This window comes from Amia ocellicauda, chromosome 2 (genome assembly GCF_036373705.1).
Source record: "Amia ocellicauda isolate fAmiCal2 chromosome 2, fAmiCal2.hap1, whole genome shotgun sequence".
Taxonomy (NCBI): domain Eukaryota; kingdom Metazoa; phylum Chordata; class Actinopteri; order Amiiformes; family Amiidae; genus Amia; species Amia ocellicauda.
In genome coordinates this window covers 31,844,063-31,869,953 of record NC_089851.1, presented here as the reverse complement: position 1 = coordinate 31,869,953, position 25,891 = coordinate 31,844,063, and the positions used below count along the sequence as shown (strand labels likewise).

The 25,891-nt window shown below is 38.2% G+C and overlaps 1 protein-coding gene across 1 annotated transcript in view; it reads left to right on the top strand.

Moving 5' to 3' along the window:
- Window positions 1–25,891, top strand: part of adcy1a (adenylate cyclase 1a) — a 105,472-nt gene that overhangs the window by 73,889 nt on the left and 5,692 nt on the right. The window contains exons 12-19 of the mRNA XM_066723019.1: window positions 11,749–11,838; window positions 12,402–12,658; window positions 12,852–12,978; window positions 17,985–18,101; window positions 20,856–21,002; window positions 22,956–23,054; window positions 24,932–25,046; window positions 25,692–25,816. Coding sequence (XP_066579116.1) covers window positions 11,749–11,838; window positions 12,402–12,658; window positions 12,852–12,978; window positions 17,985–18,101; window positions 20,856–21,002; window positions 22,956–23,054; window positions 24,932–25,046; window positions 25,692–25,816 — 1,077 coding nt within the window. The remainder of the gene's footprint in view (window positions 1–11,748; window positions 11,839–12,401; window positions 12,659–12,851; window positions 12,979–17,984; window positions 18,102–20,855; window positions 21,003–22,955; window positions 23,055–24,931; window positions 25,047–25,691; window positions 25,817–25,891) is intronic.

Genomic DNA, 25,891 nt, shown 5'->3' with positions numbered 1-25,891 from the left:
GACAGGGTATATGAGCCAAGCCTGGGGTGATATGTTCCTGCAGCTCTGAGTGAGTCTGAGTTCTGACCACTGTTCCTGGTGTCATCAGGAACTCTGTTAATGAAGTGCAATGTGTTCCCAGTAAGTAGATCATTGTAATAATCTACACAGCAAGACACAGAGTTTTGGCATCTGCGATAGGAATCTAATGAAGTGCCCTTTTTTAAGGTCAAATGAACACATCAAAAAATGTATTTGTGAATTGAAGCTTAGGTCACAAGCTAAGTGAACTCCTGGGATTCTGACTTTAGGGGATGTCATGAGCTGAGTTTCCAATCTGAAGATCAAATGTTGCATGCTTCTGAGATTGTGGTTTGAAAGCCAATATTTAAAGCTCAGTCTTGCAGGTATTCACATGAGGAAAATGTTCTGGAAATACATGGTTATATTTCTTATGAGTCAAAGGAGAGGCATTCAGGAATAAGTTCCCAATTTAGAAGCAGAACAACAAGCTATGCTATTATCTAGGGCAAGTGTATACAGGGAGAATCCTTTTGGGCTCCAGAAGTTAGATAACTCTGGGGAGTTCAATGCCCTACAAAGAAAATAGGGTATCTGCACACATAAGTAAGTCACCCAGTAAATGTAATGTTCCAGATATACCAATGTTCTTGTCTGTGTGATCTGGGAGGATTGCAAAGACAACAATGTTAAAATCTGCTCTTCTGTGGAGAGGAACTGAAAGATTTTTATTGGTAAAGTTGATTCTATTGGTAATGCTGTATTGATAGTCTTGTAGTGTATGAAAGGATTATGCAAGTTTTTGTAAGAGTCATAAACCTGTTGCAGATGAGTTGGTGATGTGTACTAAACAAGCGCAGTGTTTTGGGGTAATTTAAGGAGCTGTTTTGAGGCAATAGCAGGCACATTTACATTGTCATTTCTGATTCTGATCAAATGCATCGGTAGCATTTGATCCTGGCAGTGTAAACGCCGGACTGGCTCAAGTTCCGGCATGCACTGTGTGTTTTAAAGGCAGGTGGCAGACAAACACCCTTTGCTTCACTGGAGCAGATTCCAAAACACTTCCCGTCTAACAGTAAATGGCTTGTTATTTATGTTAGTGCTTCAGTTGCAAAAAAATATGCAAGTGCATTGGTTATACTTGTTAGAATAATTTGTAATGAGATAAAAAGATTGTTTATGTTATAGCTCTGTTCTAAATGACAAATTGAATATATACATATAATTAAGTTAAGACTTACCTGCTAGTGCACATGCGAAGATGCTTGGGGCTGCTGACCATCTTGATCAAATGGCAGTGTAGATGCAACACCACTGAAACTGATCAAACGTACTGATGCATTTGATCCGGAATAGAAATGGTAGTGTAAAAGCGCCTAATGTGTCTTTGGTTAAGTTGTTCATGGATGTTTCTGCACAAAGACACCAAAATGGGTTTGTGCAAATGAGGTGTGACATTTATTAAGATGAGTTGCCAGCCTTAGCGACACTTACAATTGCATCAGTTAAGAACTGCAGAAAACATATTATAGACAGTCACAATCGTCAATCCTGTAAAAGGCAATGTGGTACAAACACAATACCCTTTCCAAAATCAAAAGAATAGATCAGAAACAGCTACCAACTCGCCAGCCATACAATTATTGAGCTACTGGATTGTCTGAAAGACGACCCGGAGTCTGCCACCCAGAGAGCAATGCTATCCCTGCAGTGGTGAAACTATTATCCATCCTGCATTTCTTATCTCTTTTGCAGGGGTCTTTGCAGGGGACCGTGGTAGCAGTTGCTGACATTTCCCAGTCGGCATTACCAGTTGTGACAAATGCATAAACTCCTAATTTTCCCTAAAAGCTTGATTGACCTACAAGCCTTAAAAAAAAATTTATTTTGAATTACAGGTTTCCCCAACGTGTTGGGATCAATAGCCTGAACACATGTGCCTTTAAAACCGCCTGTTTGTTCTGAGAATGTTTATGAAAATAGAATACACACCAATTCTGTGAATGTCCAGGTTTTTCATTCCATCTTAATTTTAATAACAGATGTCGTAGCAATGTATTCTGGGTCTGTTCCCAACTCCTTTATTTTTAAAAACAGTCAATATTAAACCAGCTGAAAAAACAAATATGATAATAGCTGGCATCTAGGTAAGTATGCTTTCTTTAAATAGTTACAGTGATGTGATGGGACACTCAACCCCCTATATTCAGAACAAATTCTACATTTCACACTGACATTAATCTGCTTTTGTGCTGCCTTTGTTTTCAATTGTTCATTACCTTGATCTTTCATATATAAGTGGGTTTGCATAAAAGGTGATATTAGAGCTTCTGTTATTATTATTATATTTGTTGTAAGTAGACAGTGGCTATCCTTTACATATGTGGATATTGACGCTGGTACTCAATCCAAATTCGAGGAGCGCAATATTATTATTATTATTTTTATTTCTTGGCAGACGCCCTTATCCAGGGCGACTTACAACATAAGTGCAAAAATACAGAGAAGTACAAGGCATCAGTCATTACAATTCAACTTAGCTAAAACATAGCAATTCAAAATAATACATTTTACAAATTCCAATTACAATTTACACAAGTACAGTAAGAGACTTCCTACATCCTGGACGGTGAAAGCTAAGTGTTGTCAAGAAAACAATCAAGAACGTGAGGAGCATAATAAGCTGAAGTGCTATCTAGCAGGGATAGAGGACTAATATTACAAGTGCTGTCGGAAGAGATGTGTCTTGAGTAAGCGCCGGAATGAGGTCAAGGACTCTGCTGTTTTGACTTCGGTGGGCAGGTCGTTCCACCACTTAGGGGCCAGGGATGAGAAGGAGCGGCTCTAGAGGAGGGAGAGTGGAGAGGAGGCAGAGATAGCCTTCTGGCACTGGAGGAGCGCAGTGGTCTGGAGGGGATGTATGGAGAGAGGAGTGACTGAAGGTAACTTGGTGCAGTGTGGTTGAGACAGCGGTAGGAGAGGGTCAATGTCTTGAACTGAATGCGTGCCGCTATCGGGAGCCAGTGGAGGGAGCGGAGCAGTGGAGTAGCGTGTGCGAATCGGGGCAGAGAGACACCAGACGAGCCGCAGAGTTCTGGATGAGCTGGAGCGGCAGGTAGTAGATGCAGGCAGGCCGGCCAGGAGGGAGTTGCAGTATCCAGGCGGGAGAGGACCAGTGACTGGATGAGTAGTTGAGTTGAGTAGTCGGTGAGGAAGGGACGGATCCGGCGTATGTTGCTCAGGAAGAATCTGCAGGTGCGTGTCAGCGTGGTGATGTGCTGGGAGTAGGAGAGCACAGGATCGAGGGTGACTCCTAGATTTTTAGTGGAAGAAGAAGGAGAGAGTGTGGTGGATTCCAAGGGGATCGAGATGGGGAGGTCAGCAGAAGGAGAGGAAGAGTGGGGGAAAAAGAGGAGATCCGATTTGGAGAGGTTGAGCTTGAGGTGGTGCGAGTGCATCCAGGCGGAAATGGCAGACAAGCAGGAAGAGATGCGTGAGGGGATGAGAGGGTCAGAAGAGGGAAAAGACAGGAAGATCTGGGCATCATCAGCGTAGAAGTGGTAGGAGAAACCATGGGAAGCGATGAGGGGGCCCAGGGAGCGAGTGTAGAGAGAGAATAGGAGCGGGCCCAGGACGGAGCCTTGGGGAAAACCTGTGAGGAGAGGTGGGGGGGTGGATGAGGAGCCTCGCCATGTCACTTGGTAGGTCCGGTCGCTGAGGTAGGAGGAGACCCAGGTGAGAGCAGTCCCAGAGATCCCAAGGTCAGCGAGGCAGGAGAGGAGGATGTAGTGATCAACGGTGTCAAATGCTGCAGAGAGGTCAGGAGGACTGAGGAGAGGGAGGCGCCCGAGCACAGCTGAGGGAGTCAGTGACAGCCAGGAGAGCCGTCTCAGTGGAGTGAGCTGTGCGGAAGCCGGATTGCAGAGGATCAAGGAGTGAGTGTTGGGACAGAAAGTCCGAGAGCTGACGGTGGACCGCCCACTTGAGAGTCTTGGAGAGGAAGGGAAGTAGGGAGACAGGGCGGTAGTTCTGAGGAGAGGTGGCATCAAGGGTTGGTTTCTTGAGCAGTGGGATGACAGCAGCTTGTTTAAATGCAGAGGGGAAACAGCCAGAGAGGAGTGAGGAGTTGAGGAGGGAGGAGATGAAGGGGAGAAGATCAGGAGCGGTTGCTTGGAAGAGACAAGAAGGGAGAGGGTCCAGGTCGCATGTTGTGGGTTTGTGACATAGGAAGAGAGCAGAAACAGCAATAACCATACATGAGGTCCTGGGCTATTGAGCAAACCTTCAGTGTGCTCAGGCCCAAGCTTGAGTAGTGTAGTCGACTATGCATGTTAGGCTTAGCACAATTCAGTTGCCACTATCCATTTTTTTAATGACACAAAGTTCTCGCAATGCTTCCCAGCCAAAGATGTCATTAAATATATTTTGCCACAGTCTTCATTAACATATTTTCCCAAAGTACATAGGACTCCGATATGTATGTTTGTGTTGCGACTTGCCTGTATCTTTCAAGAATACTCCACAAAGGGGTGGGACATTGTCATTTCCATGGGATTGTTGATGCTATTCCTATGGCCTACGAGTCTGCACACAACCCAGTGCCTGAGCACCTGCTGGCACACTCCACTGATGTAGCTTCATGTTGGGCATTGTTCCAAGGTGCCCAACTGACCGACATCTGTGCAGCACCGAGTTGTGCCTCGCCACAAACGTTTATTCAGTTCTACAGTTTGGATGTGACAGGCTTGGCTCCCTATGTTGGGAATCCAGTGCTGGCTTCAGATGAGTCAAAGTAGCACATGTGGCACAGGTTCTTGGCTTTTGTTATTATGAGGTCAGTTGAGACTGTGTTTTCTTTGTCTCCCACCTCCTCTTCTATTTATACCATCTGCCAGCCTTTGGTCTGTGCATCCTGATTGGCTACAGTCTCGGATGTCTCTGTTGAGAACCGTTCCCCCAAGTCAAATATATTAAATAAATAAATTAGATCATCTTCTTTTTGTTTATATCGAGCAGTTGAAGCACCACCTGTCCAGGCTCCTGCTCTTATTGTCGGTGATGTGTGCGTGTTTAGGGCTCTGCACCTCACTTGTTTTATTGTTTTTTTAAGTAGAGAATATACACATACAAGGTGGCATCTCCCCTGTAGAGCCTGTTAAAGCAGGTTTTTGTACAGCATGCAGGCCAGAGCTTTTCCCTTGATATGTAAGAATAGCAATTAAGGTAGACGAGAGAGGAGAAAGGTGAAAGGTTTTCACTATTGCTGACAAGACAAAGGACCCAGTCAGTCAACTGTCATGAAAAGAAGGCCTGGATTACTGCGGCTGGAGTACTGAGGCAGCTGTGAGAAACTGTTGGGAAAAGTTCAGATGCTCGGTGTAGAAAGTTTAATGAACTGCAGATATATGGGGCGCCAAATGTAAAACAGCACACACTTTTTTCAAGTGTCTTTTTTCACACATTTAACTTAAATCTTGTGTTTTTCTCCACATTAAGTATTTGGTTTGTTTTAAATAAATACTTAAATAAATGCTAAATCTCCGTTTTTGAAAAATAAATATTTATCGTTTGATTAAATTTGGTTTAGGTCTCTGGTGCTGCAGAATAATAGTTCAGAGTATTTGATGTGTAAAATTACGTTGTTTTATCTTTCGTCAGTACATTGCACTGAGCAGCACATGGGAGGGGCTCCAGAGCTTCATTCTGCAGTCAGTGCTTGTATCGAAATTATCCCTCTGCTCTCTAATAACTTTTTTTACTGTTAATTTAACTGTTTACCTCAGAATTGTCACTATGGCTTAGAATAGGGACGCTTCTATTTCAACATCTGTCTTGACTTACACTCACCTAAAGGATTATTAGGAACACCTGTTCAATTTCTCATTAATGCAATTATCTAACCAACCAATCACATGGCAGTTGCTTCAATGCATTTAGGGGTGTGGTCCTGGTCAAGACAATCTCCTGAACTCCAAACTGAATGTCTGAATGGGAAAGAAAGGTGATTTAAGCAATTTTGAGCGTGGCATGGTTGTTGGTGCCAGACGGGCCGGTCTGAGTATTTCACAATCTGCTCAGTTACTGGGATTTTCACGCACAACCATTTCTAGGGTTTACAAAGAATGGTGTGAAAAGGGAAAAACGTCCAGTATGCGGCAGTCCTGTGGGGGCGAAAATGCCTTGTTGATGCTAGAGGTCAGAGGAGAATGGGCCGACTGCTTCAAGCTGATTGAAGAGCAACTTTGACTGAAATAACCACTCGTTACAACCGAGGTATGCAGCAAAGCATTTGTGAAGCCACAACACGTACAACCTTGAGGCGGATGGGCTACAACAGCAGAAGACCCCACCGGGTACCACTCATCTCCACTACAAATAGGAAAAAGAGGCTACAATTTGCACAAGCTCACCAAAATTGGACAGTTGAAGACTGGAAAAATGTTGCCTGGTCTGATGAGTCTCGATTTCTGTTGAGACATTCAGATGGTAGAGTCAGAATTTGGCGTAAACAGAATGAGAACATGGATCCATCATGCCTTGTTACCACTGTGCAGGCTGGTGGTGGTGGTGTAATGGTGTGGGGGATGTTTTCTTGGCACACTTTAGGCCCCTTAGTGCCAATTGGGCATCGTTTAAATGCCACGGCCTACCTGAGCATTGTTTCTGACCATGTCCATCCCTTTATGACCACCATGTACCCATCCTCTGATGGCTACTTCCAGCAGGATAATGCACCATGTCACAAAGGTCGAATCATTTCAAATTGGTTTCTTGAACATGACGATGAGTTCACTGTACTAAACTGGCCCCCACAGTCACCAGATCTCAACCCAATAGAGCATCTTTGGGATGTGGTGGAACGGGAGCTTCGTGCCCTGGATGTGCATCCCACAAATCTCCATCAACTGCAAGATGCTATCCTATCAATATGGGCCAACATTTCTAAAGAATGCTTTCAGCACCTTGTTGAATCAATGCCACGTAGAATTAAGGCAGTTCTGAAGGCGAAAGGGGGTCAAACACAGTATTAGTATGGTGTTCCTAATAATCCTTTAGGTGAGTGTATATCTCTAAACCAATTACGACATAACTTTGGGGGATGCCTGTGTTTTGAAATCATGTTTTAAACCTGCAATTAATAAATAAATAGGTCCGATACTCATGCAAATTTTACAGATGTGAACTGCTGTTCCTTTCTTGGACTCATAGTCAAGGTCCAAACAGGGGTTTTGCTCAATCGTGACCCTACTGAGTGTGGTTTATGGTCTACTAAGCTGTTTGTGCCTAAAAATTTGGCTTTGTCAGTTCACTATGTTGGCTGCTGTGTGTTGACTCTCTGTCTAAGGTATTACTAAAGCTGACAATCTCACTATTTTTAAGTCCCTGTTGCAGAGACATCTATTCTTTATATATTTTAACAGCTGAATTCTGTAAAGTGGGATTTTATATATATATATATATATATATATATATATATATATATATATATATATATATAAGCCTAAGGTACTTTGAAATTTATATGTACACATATGCATAGTGTGTATACATAAATACACACAAAATATATGCTGCTCCAGTTTTTCCCCCATCATGTTTATTATAATTACTTTACCCAGGACCATGTACTTATCAAGATCAGAGATGAGAAAATCCTTTGCATGTGCTGATGTTGTTTTGTAGTGCTTGTGTTCATATGTCGATTTCTTATTGTGTTTTTTTTACATCAAGGACCACAGATATATTATTTCAGTTTCTTAAAGTCACAAAGACACAATTGCTGGGCACATACTGCACATTCTTCAGATTATATATATATACATATACATATACATATACATATATATATATATATATATATATATATATATATATATATATATATATATATATATAAGAGCAATAAATTACTTTAGATCCATGTGTCTGTTATAGTATATATATATATATATATATATATATATATATATATATATTCTTTTTTTAGACGTGGATCTAACGTAAGATCACTTTTTTTGTATTCTTAATTTTAGAACTTATTCCACAGGAAAAACAATGGTGCTGCTCTTACAACAGTTAAGAGATGAAATAGGCAATGAAAAGAGCTATGGAATCCAAAACAGAAAATGATGATCCCGTTTGTTCAACTATAATTGAATAACAAGACTGCAGTATCTGCCAGTGCTGAGTTGACCTACAATAGCTTCAAGGGGAGACATTTAATATTTGAACACTGCTCTTATAATGAATGGCCAGTTTGTATTTGTTTTGAATATCTATAATGTAATAATAAATAGTACAGGAATATTTTGTATTTTATGTAGTATTATTTTTGTTTGTAATTTCAGATACATTCCACATAAGCAGATGTATGACACATAGACAAGAAACAACACAGCATATTTGAAAATGTAAGACATATGGTGCGATAAACCAGAAACAGAGTTGGTGCTTTTTCAATGCTGTAAAAATATGTATTATAACATTCAGCTTGTAGAAAGCTTTTTGTTCTTTATTAATCTTTAACAGGATTAATTTCTAAATACCTCTCACAGTTTCATGAACGTTGTCTATTCTATATTATTTCAACCATAATGCAATGTAACTGAAAATAAAGCTTATAAAACTCAAACATCAGGTTGCCAGATTTATAATTTTTTGCATCAAGAGCAAAAGATAATTATCAAAAATATTTTTTTTTCAGCACTAGTAAATATTATTCAATATTTGTACATATATCTATATTTTCTTGGACCATAATTATGTTTTAATTGCCTAAAGTTTCCTAAAGCAAAGCTTAGTAAGTCAGTAACCCTGGCCCAGTCTCAACTAAAAATAAATTGTGAAAACATTTAAAGCTTCCAAAACATACATCTTATCACCTCATTAATACTGAATTATGTTATATATGCTGCCTGAGAAACATTTTTTAAATTTACTTTGAATGGCTGTTTTTGTATTTAGACACATTGTCTGTTATGCAAGTTAGATGCAAGCACAGTTGATTAAATACCCCTTTTATGAGTAAACTAAATATAACTATCCTCCTCAGTCCTGAGGTTTCTTCTATATTTATTTTTTTCTAGTTAACTAATATTGTCTAATCTTTGGGTGTTGAGTTTTCAACTGTCAAATAAATGTAAGTGTAATTACATTTTGATTATAAATTAAAATTCGGAACTTTGCAAGCATTCTTATATTGAAATGGTTTATGGGGCTGATGAGGATATAAAGGTTACATTTCATCATATGATTATGTATGTGTGTGTGTGCGTGTGTATACATATACAGCAACACATGAAGACCCATACAACCTTGATTTTAGGAACTGTTCTAGTCTCCCTTTAATTTCTTTCAGCTTACACAGTAACATTTTTTATTCTAAATTAAATTTTGAAAACAGAATAAGTTTCATTTGTTTAACATTCTGCAATATTTAATAGTTTCCATTGACAAACTAAGTAGGGTAGTGACATATTTAAAATATAGTTGTAGTGGAAAGTATACACACCCCGAAACACTAATTTTCATTTTCATAGCATATTGACAAATATTGTAATGGTATTTTGAACCGTGATTCAGTCTAGAGAAAAATAATAAAGGTTTCTGTTGTTAAGAAAGGGAGGGGTAGTTTAAACGTTGGAACGCTTTCTACAAATCAGTGACTTTGGCTTTGAAAAGTGTGCCCTTTTTATAGCCTTTTAATGGCTTCATGCACTTGGAGCACCTCCATGCAGTTTGCATGCCTTGCAATCTGATCTCATTTCTTCAGTTCATACCACACAAGTTCTATTCCATCGAGTTCATGGAAACTGTAACATCCAATCAAAAACACTATTAACCATTTTCTTGTGTACTTGGATATGGGCATCACATTCTATTCATACTGGAAAGTCAGCTGCCATAATGTCTCTTGTCAGGCCAGGTGAAAATATTGCTGGTTGAAATAATAACTTGTATGTGTTAAGAATGAGAGTCTCTAATACAATCCAGGAGCATCATGTTCAAAACTACAATTGTTTCTTTAAAAAGAAAGCTTTGAATATGAAATGAGGCAGGTTTTCTATTATATAGAAAAGAGCCACCAGAACTCTGTTACTCCCATAATGCATTGCATCTCAAAGACGGAAGAAAAGTGGGAGTTGACTGTCTTGTTTAAATAGAGGATCTTTGATATCATCCCATTTATTATGAGTTTTCAGCATTTCCTAGAGTGTGATTGTGAGATGCAATGTCCCATAGCCCTTTTGGGAGCTATTTTGAATTGAAAGATAAGTGATTTTACTCCACTATAACATTTGAAACTCAAATCATAACAAACCACTCAGCTAACAATATCCAGGAGTTGGTTACTTACTTAAAACAGAATTGTTGGTGCCTTAGTTAAAGGTTAGCAAGGACCATTCTGCTACAAGGACCAAGGCTGCTACATAATGGAACCTTATAATTGATAATGAAGTATGGTTGTGTATTCACCCATAGGGTTGTCTTGATTTATTAGGTTCAACAATACTTGGTACTGTACTATATCACTAAATGACTGACTTTATATGTTCTAATGCTACACTGGACAAAAACAGTGCTTCCCAAAAGTACTGTATATAACATTTCCCTTCCTTACTAGCCAAAGTTGACCAGAAACATTTTAAATTAAGATTTGTGGAGTGGGGAACAGAATTTTTCTGAGACATTTGCCTTTTAAAAGTAAATATCAACAAGCATTTAATGATTAACTCTACAGAATGTACCGTAGCTGTTCTGTTGCCAGTTACTGATATCCAAGTCATTATTGCCACTTTCACAAAATAATAATAATTAGGAAAATGGAAGGATTGTGCATTTCATAGCCTTTCCAATCAATCAGGTAATAAATAATAGACAACTACATCAACATTTTTTGTTGGAGGAAGTTTAATACGTCATAGAACTATCCAGATAAAGGAGTAGATTTTTTTGTAATCAAATATCAGAAAGCAGTTAACACAATTTAAACTCCTCTTTTTAATTTCCAAAAGCTAAAAATATGTTGCAAATTAAAATGGACAATTAAAAAGACATAAATCACCCTCTGAGGAAAGACATCCTACATGTCTTTTGCTTACTAATTTTGGTTCAGGTTATTAAACTAGGTTTTTCATATTATTATTAGACCTAGAGGTTGTTTACATTGTGTGTGGGATAACAGTTTAGGCCCAAATCAAATTTCATATAACAAATCAAGTCCAATGCTTGTTTGATGGGAGGGAGCGTTTTATTTGACAGGGGGATTCAGCCTAATTTGAACCCCCATCAGGCACCAGGATTTTAATTTACTATTGGTGGGTGGGTCGAAGCTTTGATTGGTCTGGTCCTTAGTTCTGCAATACAATTTTAAAGTACCCCTACACATAATGAAAGCAGCCTATTTATATTGTGGAATGTAGTTTTAGAATTTTCCTTCATTAGAGTTAAGTGTGTCCCTCAGTTTTTGTAAATCATTTACTTAGTACCTATGACCTGCATTGAATACATACATTTATTTCCATTTCAGTTATAATGTTTTCAGTGATGTGCATTTATGAATTCAATAAAGGTATTAAAAACATAATTTCTTGTCATCTGTATATACTAGCATACATATTTTACTATTGCGAAACCATTTATTCAATGTTTTTCAACATGTATTTTAAATATATGCATTTTTGTACTTTAAGAGAAGCTTATACATTCGCTGTATGCTAATGCATTTTTTTCTTCTCAATTTAGTGTTTTCCAGGGTGCCTCACAATACAAATTCGAACCATTTTGTGTGTGTTCATAGTGGTTTTAATATACTCTGTCGCACAAGGATATGTGGTAAGTCACCTTAATTCTTAAGCTATTTCTACACAGACACTTTCACTGTATTGGAAATCATTATTTTAATGCTAATCACGTAAAAGTTTACATATCACTTAAATAATGTCAAATCTATTTTCCTCTACACTACTTTATCTACATACATGTACAAATGTTTTACAATGCAAATATAGTGCACCCGTGTATAAACAGAGATTTTTACTTTTTCAAAAACTGAAAATGTTGTGCATGACATGCATTATTATGAATTATATTGAAATATAAATGTGTCTGGGAGAACAGACACTAGATGCCTTTCAGTTTATAAACCCAGTGATTGGATTTAGCTGAATAGAAGAGCCCATCACAACTGTAAATGTATAAAAGCTACATGCAGTATATCAAAGCAGAATGAACAATTCCAACGCTGTGAGAAAAAATAACGTTATCTTTGCCAGTATATAGTTGTTTTCCTCTGAAATCTGATAAATCTCTGCCAAACTCATCTTACTAAATAAGTGCTAAGAATGTATTAATGTCAATAAAATGACTTTTTGTTTCTGCTTCTTTATCTTGCTCAGGTTGCTTGTATGCCGTGGATGTGGAACAGCAATTCCAGCAGTTCTATATTGATCATTGACTCCAATGGAGTGAATAAAACCATGATGGAGCTGCCGTGTGATACAGCTCACTACGCCTTCCTCTCCTGTGTAGTCGGGACTCTCACCCTTGCAATATTTCTTCGAGTTTCCTCATTGCCAAAAATGATTCTGCTCTTCCTTGTCAGTGTCTTGTACATAGTGATTCTGGAAATCAGTGGTTTCAGAAAATCAGTGGGGTAAGCAACATGCATTTTATTGTATTTGAGATTTTTCCGGATTTGAAGTGGCACTTTCATTGGCAGATTTGATTAAAATTAAAGTATGACCTGTTATACTCAGAAATTAGTGATTTTCTGTTACATATATAATTATCAATGATAACAATAATTCTATATATTATAATATTTATTTTTAATTTCCTTTTTTAAGTGGAGGGTCTTTTTACATCCGTGGATATGAACCGATCTTAGCCATTCTGATCTTTGCATCTGCATTGGCTCTTCACTCCAGGCAACTAGACCTTAAATTGCGTCTAGACTACCTCTGGGCAATACAGGTAAGAGTCTTTCAATACCTGTCTGTCAATTTCTATAACAAATAGAACTGTTTAGGAGTTACCCATGTCAGGCACAGGACAGGTGAGAGAGAGAAAGCTTTTATTGTTGGATTTCTACTGTGAGACAGTCTTAGCATTGCTAATCTTGTTTTTAGTTTTGCCTTAATTGAAGTGAATCTTAGTCCTAGTTTGCCTTAATTGTAGTTAATTCTGTCCAGCTGCTGTGTTAAAGTAACAAGATTGAAGGAAAGGTGACCTAGGGCCAGATTAAATCAAAACTTTGACCTACCCGCTAATAGAAAACTACAAAACTGTACACAGTTGCGGCTTCATTTTTAGCAAGATGCCACTTTCTTCTGATCAAAAATGTAACCATTACTATGTAGGGATTTGTAGTTTTCTATTAGCGAGTGGGTCAAATTTTTGATTTAATCCGGTCCCTAGTTTAGGAAAGTGGAGGTAGATTAAGTGAGTCAGAGAGGTGTCAATCGGTGGCAAGAAGCTCATCACATAGGTATTTAAGCTGAGCCTGAGAAACAGCAAGGCAGTTAAATAAGGGCCCAACAACTTACTAAATTTAGAAGCATGTGGCCACTACAGTGTCAGGTTTGCAGAATGATTGCCTTCCTGGATGAACTCATTGAAGAAGATTTCATTTGTGAACGTTGTCGGCATGTTGAAATCCTAGAGATCAAAGTCCGTAATCTTGAGGCTCAGCTTGTTGATCTGCGCTGTATTAGTGATATAGAAGAATTGGTCAATCCGCCCATGAAAGAGATGGTGAGCACGCCAGAACCTAGGAGAGTTGAGACCTCAGAGCAGGACAGCGTAGAGAACTGCTGGGTTACAGTAGCTAGTAACCACAGTAAATGGCGTGCACAACCCTTAGAGACTTAGAGCTTGAAATGCCCAACACATTCCAACTGCTGGACACCGAGTTGAACAGAGACAGCTCAGAAGGTGATGGGAGGGCAGTTGAGCACCAGAGCACCATGGTGCCCACTCCCCCCCAGAAGAGGGAGGTAGTTACAGTAGGAGACTCAATTCTTAGAGGTGTAGATCACACAGTGTGTTCTAGTGATAAGGAGACCTGCATTGGTATCTTGCCTGCCTGGTGCTCAGGTTGCAGATCTCCCTGAACTAGTAGACGGGCTACTGACCAAAGCCGGGGGCAATCCACTGGTCATGGTCCACATTGGAGCCAATGACATAGGAAAAGGAAGGGCAGAGGTTGTGCAAGACAAATGTAAAGAGTTAGGAAAGAAACTAAAGAGCAGAACCTCCATGGTAGTTTTCTCCAAAATACTTCTGGTACCACGTGCCAGGTCAGGGAGACAGGCAGAGATTAGAAAGTTTAACACGTGGCTAAAATCATGGTGTAGGGAAGAGGGCTTTAGATATATCGGGCATTGGTCTTTCTTCTGGGATAGATGGGACCTGTACAAACCGGACGGTCTACATCTAAACAGAAGGGGGGCTAATGCATTGGGAGAGCGTATGTGCAGAGTAATTGAGGATCTTTTAAACTAGGGACCAGGGGGCAGGGAGCTCTGACAATGGGAGATGTTCCAATAAGAAAAGAAAACCAAGGGAAACTACTAGTAGGAAAGTCCTGAAATGTTTGTACCTCAATGCCAGGAGTATAAGGAACAAGATGTTAGACTTAGAAGCCACATTGCTGGTGGGTGACTATGATGTTGTAGGAGTGTCAGAAACATGGCTTACAGAAAATGTTGGGGATGAATACAAGTTGAAAGGATACACACAGTTTAGGAGAGACAGGCAAAATTGAAGAGGTGGTGGGGTAGAATTATATGTAAAAAATGACATTGAGGCAGAAGAACTCGTATTAGATCCTAGTAATGAATGAATCTTTGTGGGTTAAACTTTTGAATAAAATATCTGGAGGATTAGTGGTAGTGTGTTACAGACCACCCAACTCAGATATTCAGAAAGATGTTGCACTGTACAGTGTAATCAGGACTGCATGTAGCAAAGATGTGGCTGTCATAATGGGGGATTTCAATGTCCCAAACATAGACTGGGAAAGCCCGGTTGGGACTACAGAAGCAGAAATAGAAATGGTTGAGATGGTAAATGACTGCTTTCTAACTCAATTTGTCAGGGAACCAACCAGAGAGAGAGCATGCATTGATTTGATATTTTCAAATGACCAAGATAGAGTCAGAGGGACACTAGTTAGAGAACCAATGGCAAACTGTGATCACAACATGGTTATCTGTGAAGCATTCTTTGAAAACACAAGGATCAAGTCTAAAACAATGGTCTACAATTTTAGAAAAGCAAACCTTGAAGGCACTTAGAAGAGGTAGACTGGAGCACACTGGATACAGATTCAGTTGAAAATGGATGGTAATATTTTAAGAATATACTACTTGAGGCTCAGGAGAAATTTGTACCAAAACTTAGCAAATTGAGGACCAAAAAACATTGTCCCAAATGGTTTAATAGAAGTATGCACAAAAATATAAAGAGAAAGATGTTGTATAGCACATACAAAAGAGATAGAGACAAAACAAAATACAAAGAATATATTGAACTACAAAGAGATCTTAAGAAAGGGATCAGGAAAGCAAAGAGGGAAATCGAAAGAAACATAGCTCTTGGAGCTAAAACTAATGCAAAGAGCTTTTTTCAATATTACAACCGCAAGAGGTCAATAAGGGAGAAAGTGAAACAGATAAAGGGCAAAAATTGAAATATCAGCCTGTTTTAAAAGAGGTGGTGGGAGTGATCTAGGATTGCAATACTCAGTCAGTGTTTGACCTAAACCTTTATAAATACATTTGCAAATGCACACCACACACACACACACACAATATATATATATATATATATATATATATATATATATATATATATATATATATATATATATTCTCAAGGGATGAAAAAAGACCTAGAAGAGGAACACATAAAAGAAAGGGAGATTAAATAATAAACTTTGCAGGTGTGACATGGAAAACAGAAACTATGTATTGTAGCAGATAGTATTACTTTTGCTCTAATAGTTAGATACAGTTGGTGAACAGTGGGGGTACTTTGATTGTATCACAGGTTTAGGGTTGTGTTTGGGTGCTATGGTGTATGGGGCTATGTAGTTACATAGTGTGACCACTAAAGTGAGGTGGCGCTGTTCTCTGTCCTGGTCAGAGCTCTGACCCAGGCAGTGTAGAAGCTGGGATAACCGCTCTGTGGGAGTTGCCCTCTGACCCGGACCTGGTTGGGGTAGCATAGGGGGGAAGGAAGTGTGGAGTTTAAATAGTGGTTGGTGGTGTGTATAGTAGTATAAGAGTTCAAGATGGTTTTCTTTTGTTTGAGTTTGACAGTTTAGAGTTTAACATTATTTGGTTTGAGATTACTGAGTTTGGGGGAAAGTGGATGCCCAAGCTACCACTACGGTCATTTTGTCACAGTATGGAAACAATGGATGGAAAGTGGAAACATCTTGGGGAGGTCTTCATTCAGCAGTGGATTGATATAGACTGATGATGATGATGATGATGATGATGATGATGATATATATAACCAGCCTTTGTCAATCCACTGCTGAATAAACCCCTCCTCAAGATGTTTCTACTGTGTCTCTTTATCAAGAGTTTTCCTCATATGGGCATATAAGTGTCACTAAAAGAAGCTTCAACAAAATAAGAATAAATAAATAAGATGTGAATTTGACAACCAGTATCCTATAAGCCAATATCATACCTGTCAAAACTGGTTACATGGTTACTGTTAAAGCTGACAGTATAGTATGGGTTAGGATTTCAAGAGAATGTTTTCTAATAATTTTGACCAACAATGTGTACATAATTATCCCACCCTTTTACATTGCACAGTGTCACAACATGGTTGAATTAAATTAATCTACAAAACACTGAAATTGGGTCAAAATGAAAACCTGTTTGGTGAGAGAAAGGCAGAAAGACATTTCTCAGTGGAGTTTTCACATTTCTATGAAAGTGTGTTCTGTACATGATGAAATGAGCTGTGAAGTTGCCAGACCAGTCAACTTACTGCATTTAAAGTGTCAGCACTTTCATATCTAGTGCAGCCTCCTTTGGGAAGCTGGATACTGGATGTTTAATCAAAGAGATCTGGAGAAGTGTTCTAAATGAATCAGAAATCATTTATCTGAGTTTATGAAACAGCTAAACATTTGCTGGTTGAGCTGGCTGTGCATGCAGTATTGAGCAATGCAAACGATTCTTTGTTTAAGTTCTTAAGTTTAAGATGGTGTTATGAAAGATAAACACACCGTGTATTCTTTTTATAAACACAGCTCTCTGACAGGAGTCTCTTAGGATTGATTTGATTTGACTTTTTTTTATCAGTTTCATAGTCTTAGCTTAAGATAGAATCAAGGGTTATCATAAAAGCATGCTTATTTGTGATAATTAAGGTTCCTAGTTTTTCATGATACAAAATCTGATATAAAAGATACAAATCAGTTTAATTAAAATGTAACTTTAAAATTAAGTATTCTTAAACCCTAATATACACATAACAAAATATATTTAGTCTTGTCCAGCATTTTATATACAGGACCCTAAGCATGCTGGGATGTTATTTGCTTAATTAACGCCACACCTGTGTGGAAGCCTTTGTTTTCCAGACATTTGGCATCCCTCATTTACCCAGGTGTTTCAGGTTTTTTTTTTATCTATGCAAGATCCTCCTGTGAATACCTCTTCAACATTAAAAATAATGCTATCTTTTGTATTTGTCACCTTCTTGTTGACCTCTTCGGGTAATCCTTCATAACCACACTTTAGAAGCATGTATTCAAACAATAACATTTTGCATTAACATGCACTACACATTTATATTATTTTTTCACATATAGCAAATCAAAGAACAACTGACAAATCAGATTTGAGTTAAATTAAAATATGAGAAAGTTAGAGCAGGGCTCATTCAACCTATCTTTAAGGAACCAAGAATGGATTTTAATTAATGCAATAACAATTTATTTACTTTTTCAGGCTGAAGAAGAGAGAGATGACATGGAAAGAGTAAAGCTTGATAACAAAAGGATTTTATTTAACCTCCTCCCTGCACATGTTGCACAGCACTTTCTAATGTCCAACCCCAGAAATATGGTGAGTTATGTGGATGCATGAGTAGACTGTAGTAAAATATTACATACAAATGTATTTTATTCCACATTTATTTTTGATGCTTTCCATAATATGAGTAGGTGTTGAAACATGAACTCCTCTCTCGCCATGATAATTAATGCTTACCTTTACAGTAACCTAATTTGATCGATCTGCATCTCCAATCTCTTATGTTTCATTCAAACTGATGATGCTCAAGCAATCAGCCATAGTGTGGTCTCCCCCACTCAACAGCATGACAGCCGTCTGGACTGAATTAAGTAGTGTACATCTCTGGGGTCTTCAAGAGGACACCTTCCATCCTTGATGTTTCCTCAAATAGCCCACAACACCTCAAGACGGCTTGACGTTGATTCTGGTATCCCAGAACCACCCCCCTCCATCCCCCAGTCAGCTCATCCCTACTTACCTGTGCATCAGTTTTACTTTCTTTCATACTGTACTTGGGGACCCCAACAAGAATATTTTTGTTCAACCATAGCCTCCTTGCTGCTCCTCTCTGCTGCTTCAGTAAGCTCTTCACTGTGCACCTAAACGCTTGACCACTGACTTCAACAATTCAAGTTGCTGAGTATGCCATGAATCCTCGACTACCTAATTTCACTGGGTAAAACTGGATTATCTACCATCATTGTTCCAATTCAGTAGCTAGTTGAGCATACCGAAGCATCTTCTTCTTGTACGCTTTATCAAAAGCATCCTCCCATGGCACTAATTCTACCAGGTGAAAAAGGCATACTGATCCAGACCACAAGACAATGTGTGGTCAAAGGTTAGTGGTGGCAATGTCAGGTGGAAATACAAGTCATTGACCAACATCCATCTACATTTTCCAGTCTCTAGTAGTCCAGTTGTCCTAGACATGGCTTGGTTTTATTACCCTTCTTTGGTGGTTGCTCCACTGGACATAGCAATGTTGTTCTTTGCATGTAATGTTTTGATGGGACCAGTGGCAACTTATTGAGGCCAAACATCGCAGTACATGGTCATGACACCAAGTAAACCATCTTTGTCTGAGACCCACTTTACATCGTGTCTTAAAGTTGCAGGTGATGAACACAGAGGACACAAGGGGTCCTGAGGCTTAGGTTCTGTGATGATCGGAGCACGTAATATCTTTACCTGATGAGGAAGCTATTTCTGCTTCTGTTCCATTGACCTTAGGTCCTGCCAGCCAATCTTGTGTTATTCCACACTCTCCCATGTCATCCATTGTCCCTGCCTTGTCTGGGACCCTGCCCTTACACATATCATTATTTCCACCTGCTTGTGCACTTTGTTGGCTACCAGCTTCCTCCATTGAGCTGGGGCTGCCTTGTACCATGTAGGAGGTGTTGAACCGAGACCAAGACCTCCTCTTCCATGCTGAACTTGTCCCATGATGTCTCCAGTTTGAAGGGCAACTTTTGTCATCTTTTACAGCTTCTTTTTTTGCCCATCTTTCAATATGGGAGCTGCCTGCCTTACACATTTGTTGCTCGATTCAACTAAAGTTTGGTTAAATATATAATCCATCTTAAACCCTTGGAATGAAACTTTGGAAGTACACAATAATATTATTTGTTAAGTAAAATATGTATCTATTAGTCTATACTATTCATTTCCATTTAAAATCCCACAAAACTTTGACAAAAAGTAAAATAAAAATAACTGAAAAATGCCTCATTACTTTAATTAAGCAACAGGGTGGATTTAACCTAAATTAAAAAGGAAGTTCAACCTTATATTAGGATTTCTACAATAAATATTCCATCAGAGCAAAATCCCATCTAGTGAATGTAAAATATTGTTGACAGTAATGTCAACTACTGATAATTTCCCTAATAGCATTGCAGGTGGATATACAGATGGGTGACAAATTAAAGGAAAAACCAACATAAAGTGTCTCAGTAAGGTGTTGGGCACCACGAGCCGCCAGAACAGCTTCAATGCTCTTGGAACAGATTATACGAGTCTCTGATCTACTGGAGGGATGAACACCATTCTTCCAAAAGATATTCCCTCATTTGGTGTTTTGATGATGATGGTGGACAGCGCTGTCGAACATGTTGGTCCAAAATCTCCCGTAGGTGTTCAATTGGGTTGAGATCTGGTGACTGCAAAGGCCATAAAATATGATTCACATCATTTGCATACTCATCAAACCATTCAGTGAGCCCTCGTGCCCTGTGGATGGGGCATTGTCATCCTGGAAGAGACCACTCCCATCAGGATAGAAATGTTTCACCATAGGATGAAGTTGATCACTCAGAATAACTTTGTAATGATTTGGAGTGACCCTTCCTGGCAGGTGGACCCAAACCTGCCAGGAAAATTCCCCCCACAGCATAACAGAGCCTCCGGACCCCCTCACTGTAGGGGTCAAGCAGTCAGGCCTGTACCATTCTCTTGGTGTCCCACACATGCACTCGCTCACTTGTCAAGAACACAAGCCAGTTGAGCGTCTTTGTGACTGAAGTTTCTGCCATTCGTGCCCCAATAATGGCCCCTCTTTCAAAGTCAATGAGATCCTTTACCATTTGTATACATGCCACAGAGCATGATAGGATGTCAATTGCTTAATTGTATCATGCAGTACACCTGTTTGGAGGCATCTGCATTCGTTATGTTCCTTCACTCATTTAATCTGGTTTTTCCTTTAATTTGTAAACCATCTGTAAATTATCTTAGTGGTTATTGAAGTATTAAACTGATCCTTTATCTATTAATCTTTGTTATTTGTACTTCTGTCTGCAGGACCTTTACTATCAATCATATTCTCAAGTGGGGGTGATGTTTGCTTCCATTCCCAATTTCAATGATTTCTACATCGAACTGGATGGTAATAACATGGGTGTGGAATGCCTCCGCTTATTAAATGAAATAATTGCTGATTTTGATGAGGTAAGATGTATTTATTTATTATTATTTTTTTTTTTTTTTTTTTTTTTTTGTCATTTAGCCGACGCTCTTATCCAGGGCGACTTACATTTGTACCCATTTATACAGCTGGGCATTTTACTGGAGCAATCTAAGTGAAGTACCTTGCTCAAGGGTACAACAGCACTGCCCCACCCGGGATTCGAATCCACAACCTTCCAGTCATGAGTCCAGAGCCCTATACACTACCAGTCAAAAGTTTTAGAACACCCTCATTTTTCAAGTTTGTATTGAAATTTAAGCAGTTCAAGTTCAGTGAATAACCTGAAATGGTATAAAGGTAAGCAGTAAACTGCCAGAGGTTAAAAAAAAAAAAAAGTTCAGTCAGAAAACTGAAAAATGATATACATTTCAGAGTTATATACTGTGTTACTACACCCTCTTAAGCATTATTTGGCAGTGTTATGTGCAGCTCCTGTGCATAGAAGTGACACTTGTTCTCTTGGCTACCAGCGCGTTTCATTCTCAAACACATCCGATTTACAGTTTCTTTGCAAATAGGCTTATTTTGTTGAGAACAACCTAATGATTAATCCAGTATATTATTATATATTATTTGATGTTCTATGAAATACAGAGAAGTTCAGATCCAATTATGTAAAATCTTTTAGTACACTGTAAACACAGTTTTCCATCTTGACATTTTGAGCTCTCTACGGGTGTGTGTTGCTTCTACCAAAACGTGGATGGTCTTGTTTTGCTCAGTAGACTATCTGGTTCCAGAATATGTCATCATTGTCAATATATTCTGAGATTTTGTATTCCTGCTCAGACCAAGTATCCTCCCACCCCCCACCCCCATTTCAGAATGCATACATTGAGACATTAAACTGCGTAAATTTCATTAAACAATTGAAAAATGGAGGTGTCCTAAAACTTTTGACCGGTAGTGTGTATATAATGGTGTGTATAAAATGGCTAGACCAAATCAAAACCATTATATACACACTACCGGTCAAAAGATTTAGGACGGGGTGGGGTGGGCGGTGGGAGGATACTTGGTCTGAGCAGGAATACAAAATCTCAGAATATATTGACAATGATGACATATTCTGGAACCAGACAGTCTACTGAGCAAAACAAGACCATCCACGTTTTGGTAGAAGCAACACACACCCATAGAGAGCTCAAAATATCAAGATGGAAAACTGTGAACTGGTTAAGAGACCATTTATCTGTCAGATATAACCTGTCAAATAAAATAGAGAAACCAACCTGTTCCAAGTTTGCACATCATAAATTGCTGAGATAAATTGTGTTATCAAAACAAATGTTTAGCCAGCTAACTCCAAATTGTATAGACATCACCACTGGCATAATAAAATTCAAATATGGACAAATGTCTGCCTGGTGGCCACAATAAAATACATCAAACATGCCTCCAACTAATTTTGTTGGACCTGGTAGATATTATTCCACTGACAATGGAATTCAAATATTGTTCCTTTGTAAACAGACATTTGTCTGTAATATGCATTGTTCTGTTGTATCACTACACTACTTTGTGACAATAATACTGGCTTGGAAATCATATAACTGCTCTCAGTTCTTAGATTAGTATATATTAATTTGTTGTGAACCTGTGTGATCTTCGCAACTAAGAACAAAAAGTCATCTACCGCACTAATTAAAGAGAACCTGATGTACATTAGTAAATGTAACAGGCAGAAGGAATTCTCATTCTAACACAAAGTTTAATTGGGGACACAAAGATATTGTGTAATGATTGTACTTAAACAGGAATAGGGTTCTTTTAATGAAAGCTAGTCTGTGTTAAGCACCTTCTTGCAGCTTTTTATTAAAGATGATGAGACACCTACTTGAATGCATAAAATACTCTTATGTGATCTGTGAACAACATATAAGTGGTTTTAATTTTAATTGCATTGTTGCTGAATGTATGATCTTCTTCATAAGCTCATGGACAAAGAATGCTACAAGGACATAGAGAAGATAAAGACTATTGGCAGTACTTATATGGCAGCTGTAGGGTTAGTGCCTACTACTGGAACTAAGGTAAGATTAGCATAAAATGTACAAACTTAATAATGACTGAGGAAAAACACTGAAGACAATTAAACAGTTAAAAAATACAAATATAAAATTAACAATGTTGAAATATACAGTGCATATAGTCTACACCCCAATAAACTTTTTGCAAAAAAAAATAATAATTGTGAAAATAAATACAAATTTAAAATATAAAACTGAAATGTCATTATTGGATAAGTCTCCACTCCCCTGAGTTAATTCTTGGTGGAAGCATCCTACGCTGCAATTATAGCTGCAAGTCTATTGGGATAGGTCTCTACCACGTTTGCATGCATACATTTGGCAATATTTGACCATTCTTCTTTATAAAACTTTTCAAGCTCTATCAGGTTCCTTGTGGAGAGCTGATGGACAGCAAACTTCAAGTCATGTCACACATTTTTGATTGGATTTAGGTCAGGGCTCTGATTGGGCCACTCAAGGACATTTAGCTTTTTGTTCCTTAGCCAGTCCAGTGTAGGTTTGGCTGTGTGCTTTGGGTCATTGTCATGCTGAACGGTGAACGTCTGTCCCAGTTTTAGCTCTCCTGCAGAGGGCAGACGGTTCTCCACAAGGGCTATCTGTACTTTGCTCCATTCATTTTCCTTTCTATTCTGCCAAGAGTGCCAGTCACTGCCTGTGAGAAACATCCCCCTAACATGATTCTGTGCCACCATGCTTCACAGTAGGGATGGTTTTCTCCGGGTGATACGCTGTTGTGGATGTGTGCAAAACATAACACATTTAAGCCAAAAAGATCAGACCACAAAACTATTTGCTTCATGGCTACAGAATCTTCTGAGTGTTTATTTGCAAACTTCTACTGAGGTTCAAGGTGGGCTTTATTGACTTCTTTCTTGCCATCCTACCATACAGGCCAGATTTGTGGAGTGCTTGAGATATTGTTGTCACAGGCACACTTTTACCAGTCTTGGCCATAAAAGCCTGTAGCTCTTGCAAAGTTGCCATTGGCCTCTTGGTAGCCTCTCTGATCAGTCTCCTTCTTACTCAGTCATCTGGTTGGCCTTATTTATGCAGGGTCTTTGTGGTGCCATACACTTTCCAATTTTTATTCCACTTAGGGCTATTCAAGGTCTTTGATATTTTTGATACCTATCCCTGATCTGTGCCTTTCAACATCTTTGTCCGGAAGTTCTTTTGAAAGCTCCTAGGTGATCATGGTTGAGTCTTTGCTTTGAAAAGCACTACACAGCAGAAGAAGATACAGAAACTGTTGAATTTATCCTGAAATCATGTGAATCACTACAATTTAACACAGATGGATGTCACTGAAATGTATGTATTATTTTAAAGGCAACTGATTACACCTGAGCTAATGTAGGAATGCTATTTAAAAAAGGGGAGAGGGGGGGCAGTTTTTCAAAGTTATTTAAGTTTTTAAAACTATTTTAATGAATTTTAATTCCAGGCTAATAAGGCAGCAAAAGGTGGAAGTTTTGAAAGGGGGTGTAGACTTTCCATAGGCACTGTATATATCCTGTTAACCTCAATACATTTAATATAATATTTTGTATTATGGATTGTTCTTTGGTTTGCCCTTATACATATTTTAGTAAAACAATAATAACATATTTATTTGAATAAGGCAACTGTTTGTGTGTAACCACATTTATAATTCAGTGCTGGAACAGTTTATGCCAAAACACCATATAAGCTGATTATCATTCATATTTATAGCAAGTGCAATCATCACTATGTACAAAAATGTGAATACTATTAAAAAATCAAATTAAATGCTAAAATTAAATATCCATCTGAAGTACAAAGTGACATATATTACTATGAACATTTTAATATAAACACATAAAATGCTAACAAATATTTCTTTTTTTTTAACATAGGCCAAAAAATCTATTTACTCTCACTTAAGTACAGTCGCAGATTTTGCAATAGAGATGTTTGATGTACTTGACGAAATCAACTACCAGTCATATAACGACTTTGTGTTAAGAGTTGGTAAGTTTATATATTTTGTCTTGCATTAAACAATGCATTTAAAAAAATTCTGAGATAAATATGTTAACTATTACATATATCACTTTTAATTTGTAAATTTGTATTTTTATCATTTAAAATCTACAAATATTTGTTACCATGAACACAGCTGTCACATTTCCTGTGTTCAAGACTTGGCTTTTATAATTAATGAAAGCCAATAAACAACACATTTAATTTTTAACTTGAGTTTCTCAGTGGATTACATTCAACTGCATTGACCCCAGGAATTCATAATATATTTAATAAAATGCTCACTTCAATAATGATTACAAATCAATGTCACAGTTGCCAGTTTTTTATAGAAACTTTGAAATCAATAATACTTGTGAAATATTATCAAATAAAATGTTTAAGGCATTTGTTCAATAAGCACAGCCGTTTAGGATTTGTGCCCAATAGTCAACTTTTATTGTATTCAAAGTAAATAGTGCCCCCCCCCAACCAGATTCCAAACCAAACCGTTAATGTTTGTAGCTTTACAGTTTTAAAACATATGTGCAGATTAAAAACAATTACCAAAATGTAATGCATTTTTTCCATTTTGTAAAGTATTTAAACAAAAAATGCCAATAGTTTACTTTCTGTCACACTTTTTATTTCAAGGTATTAATGTTGGACCCGTGGTTGCTGGAGTTATTGGTGCAAGGAGACCACAATATGACATATGGGGAAACACAGTTAATGTCGCTAGCAGAATGGATAGTACTGGGGTGCAAGGGAAAATACAAGTAAGTGTATTTTAATATATATTAGAAACATTAAGATACTTCTTATCAGAGGTGTAGACTTGAGTCAAGACTTGA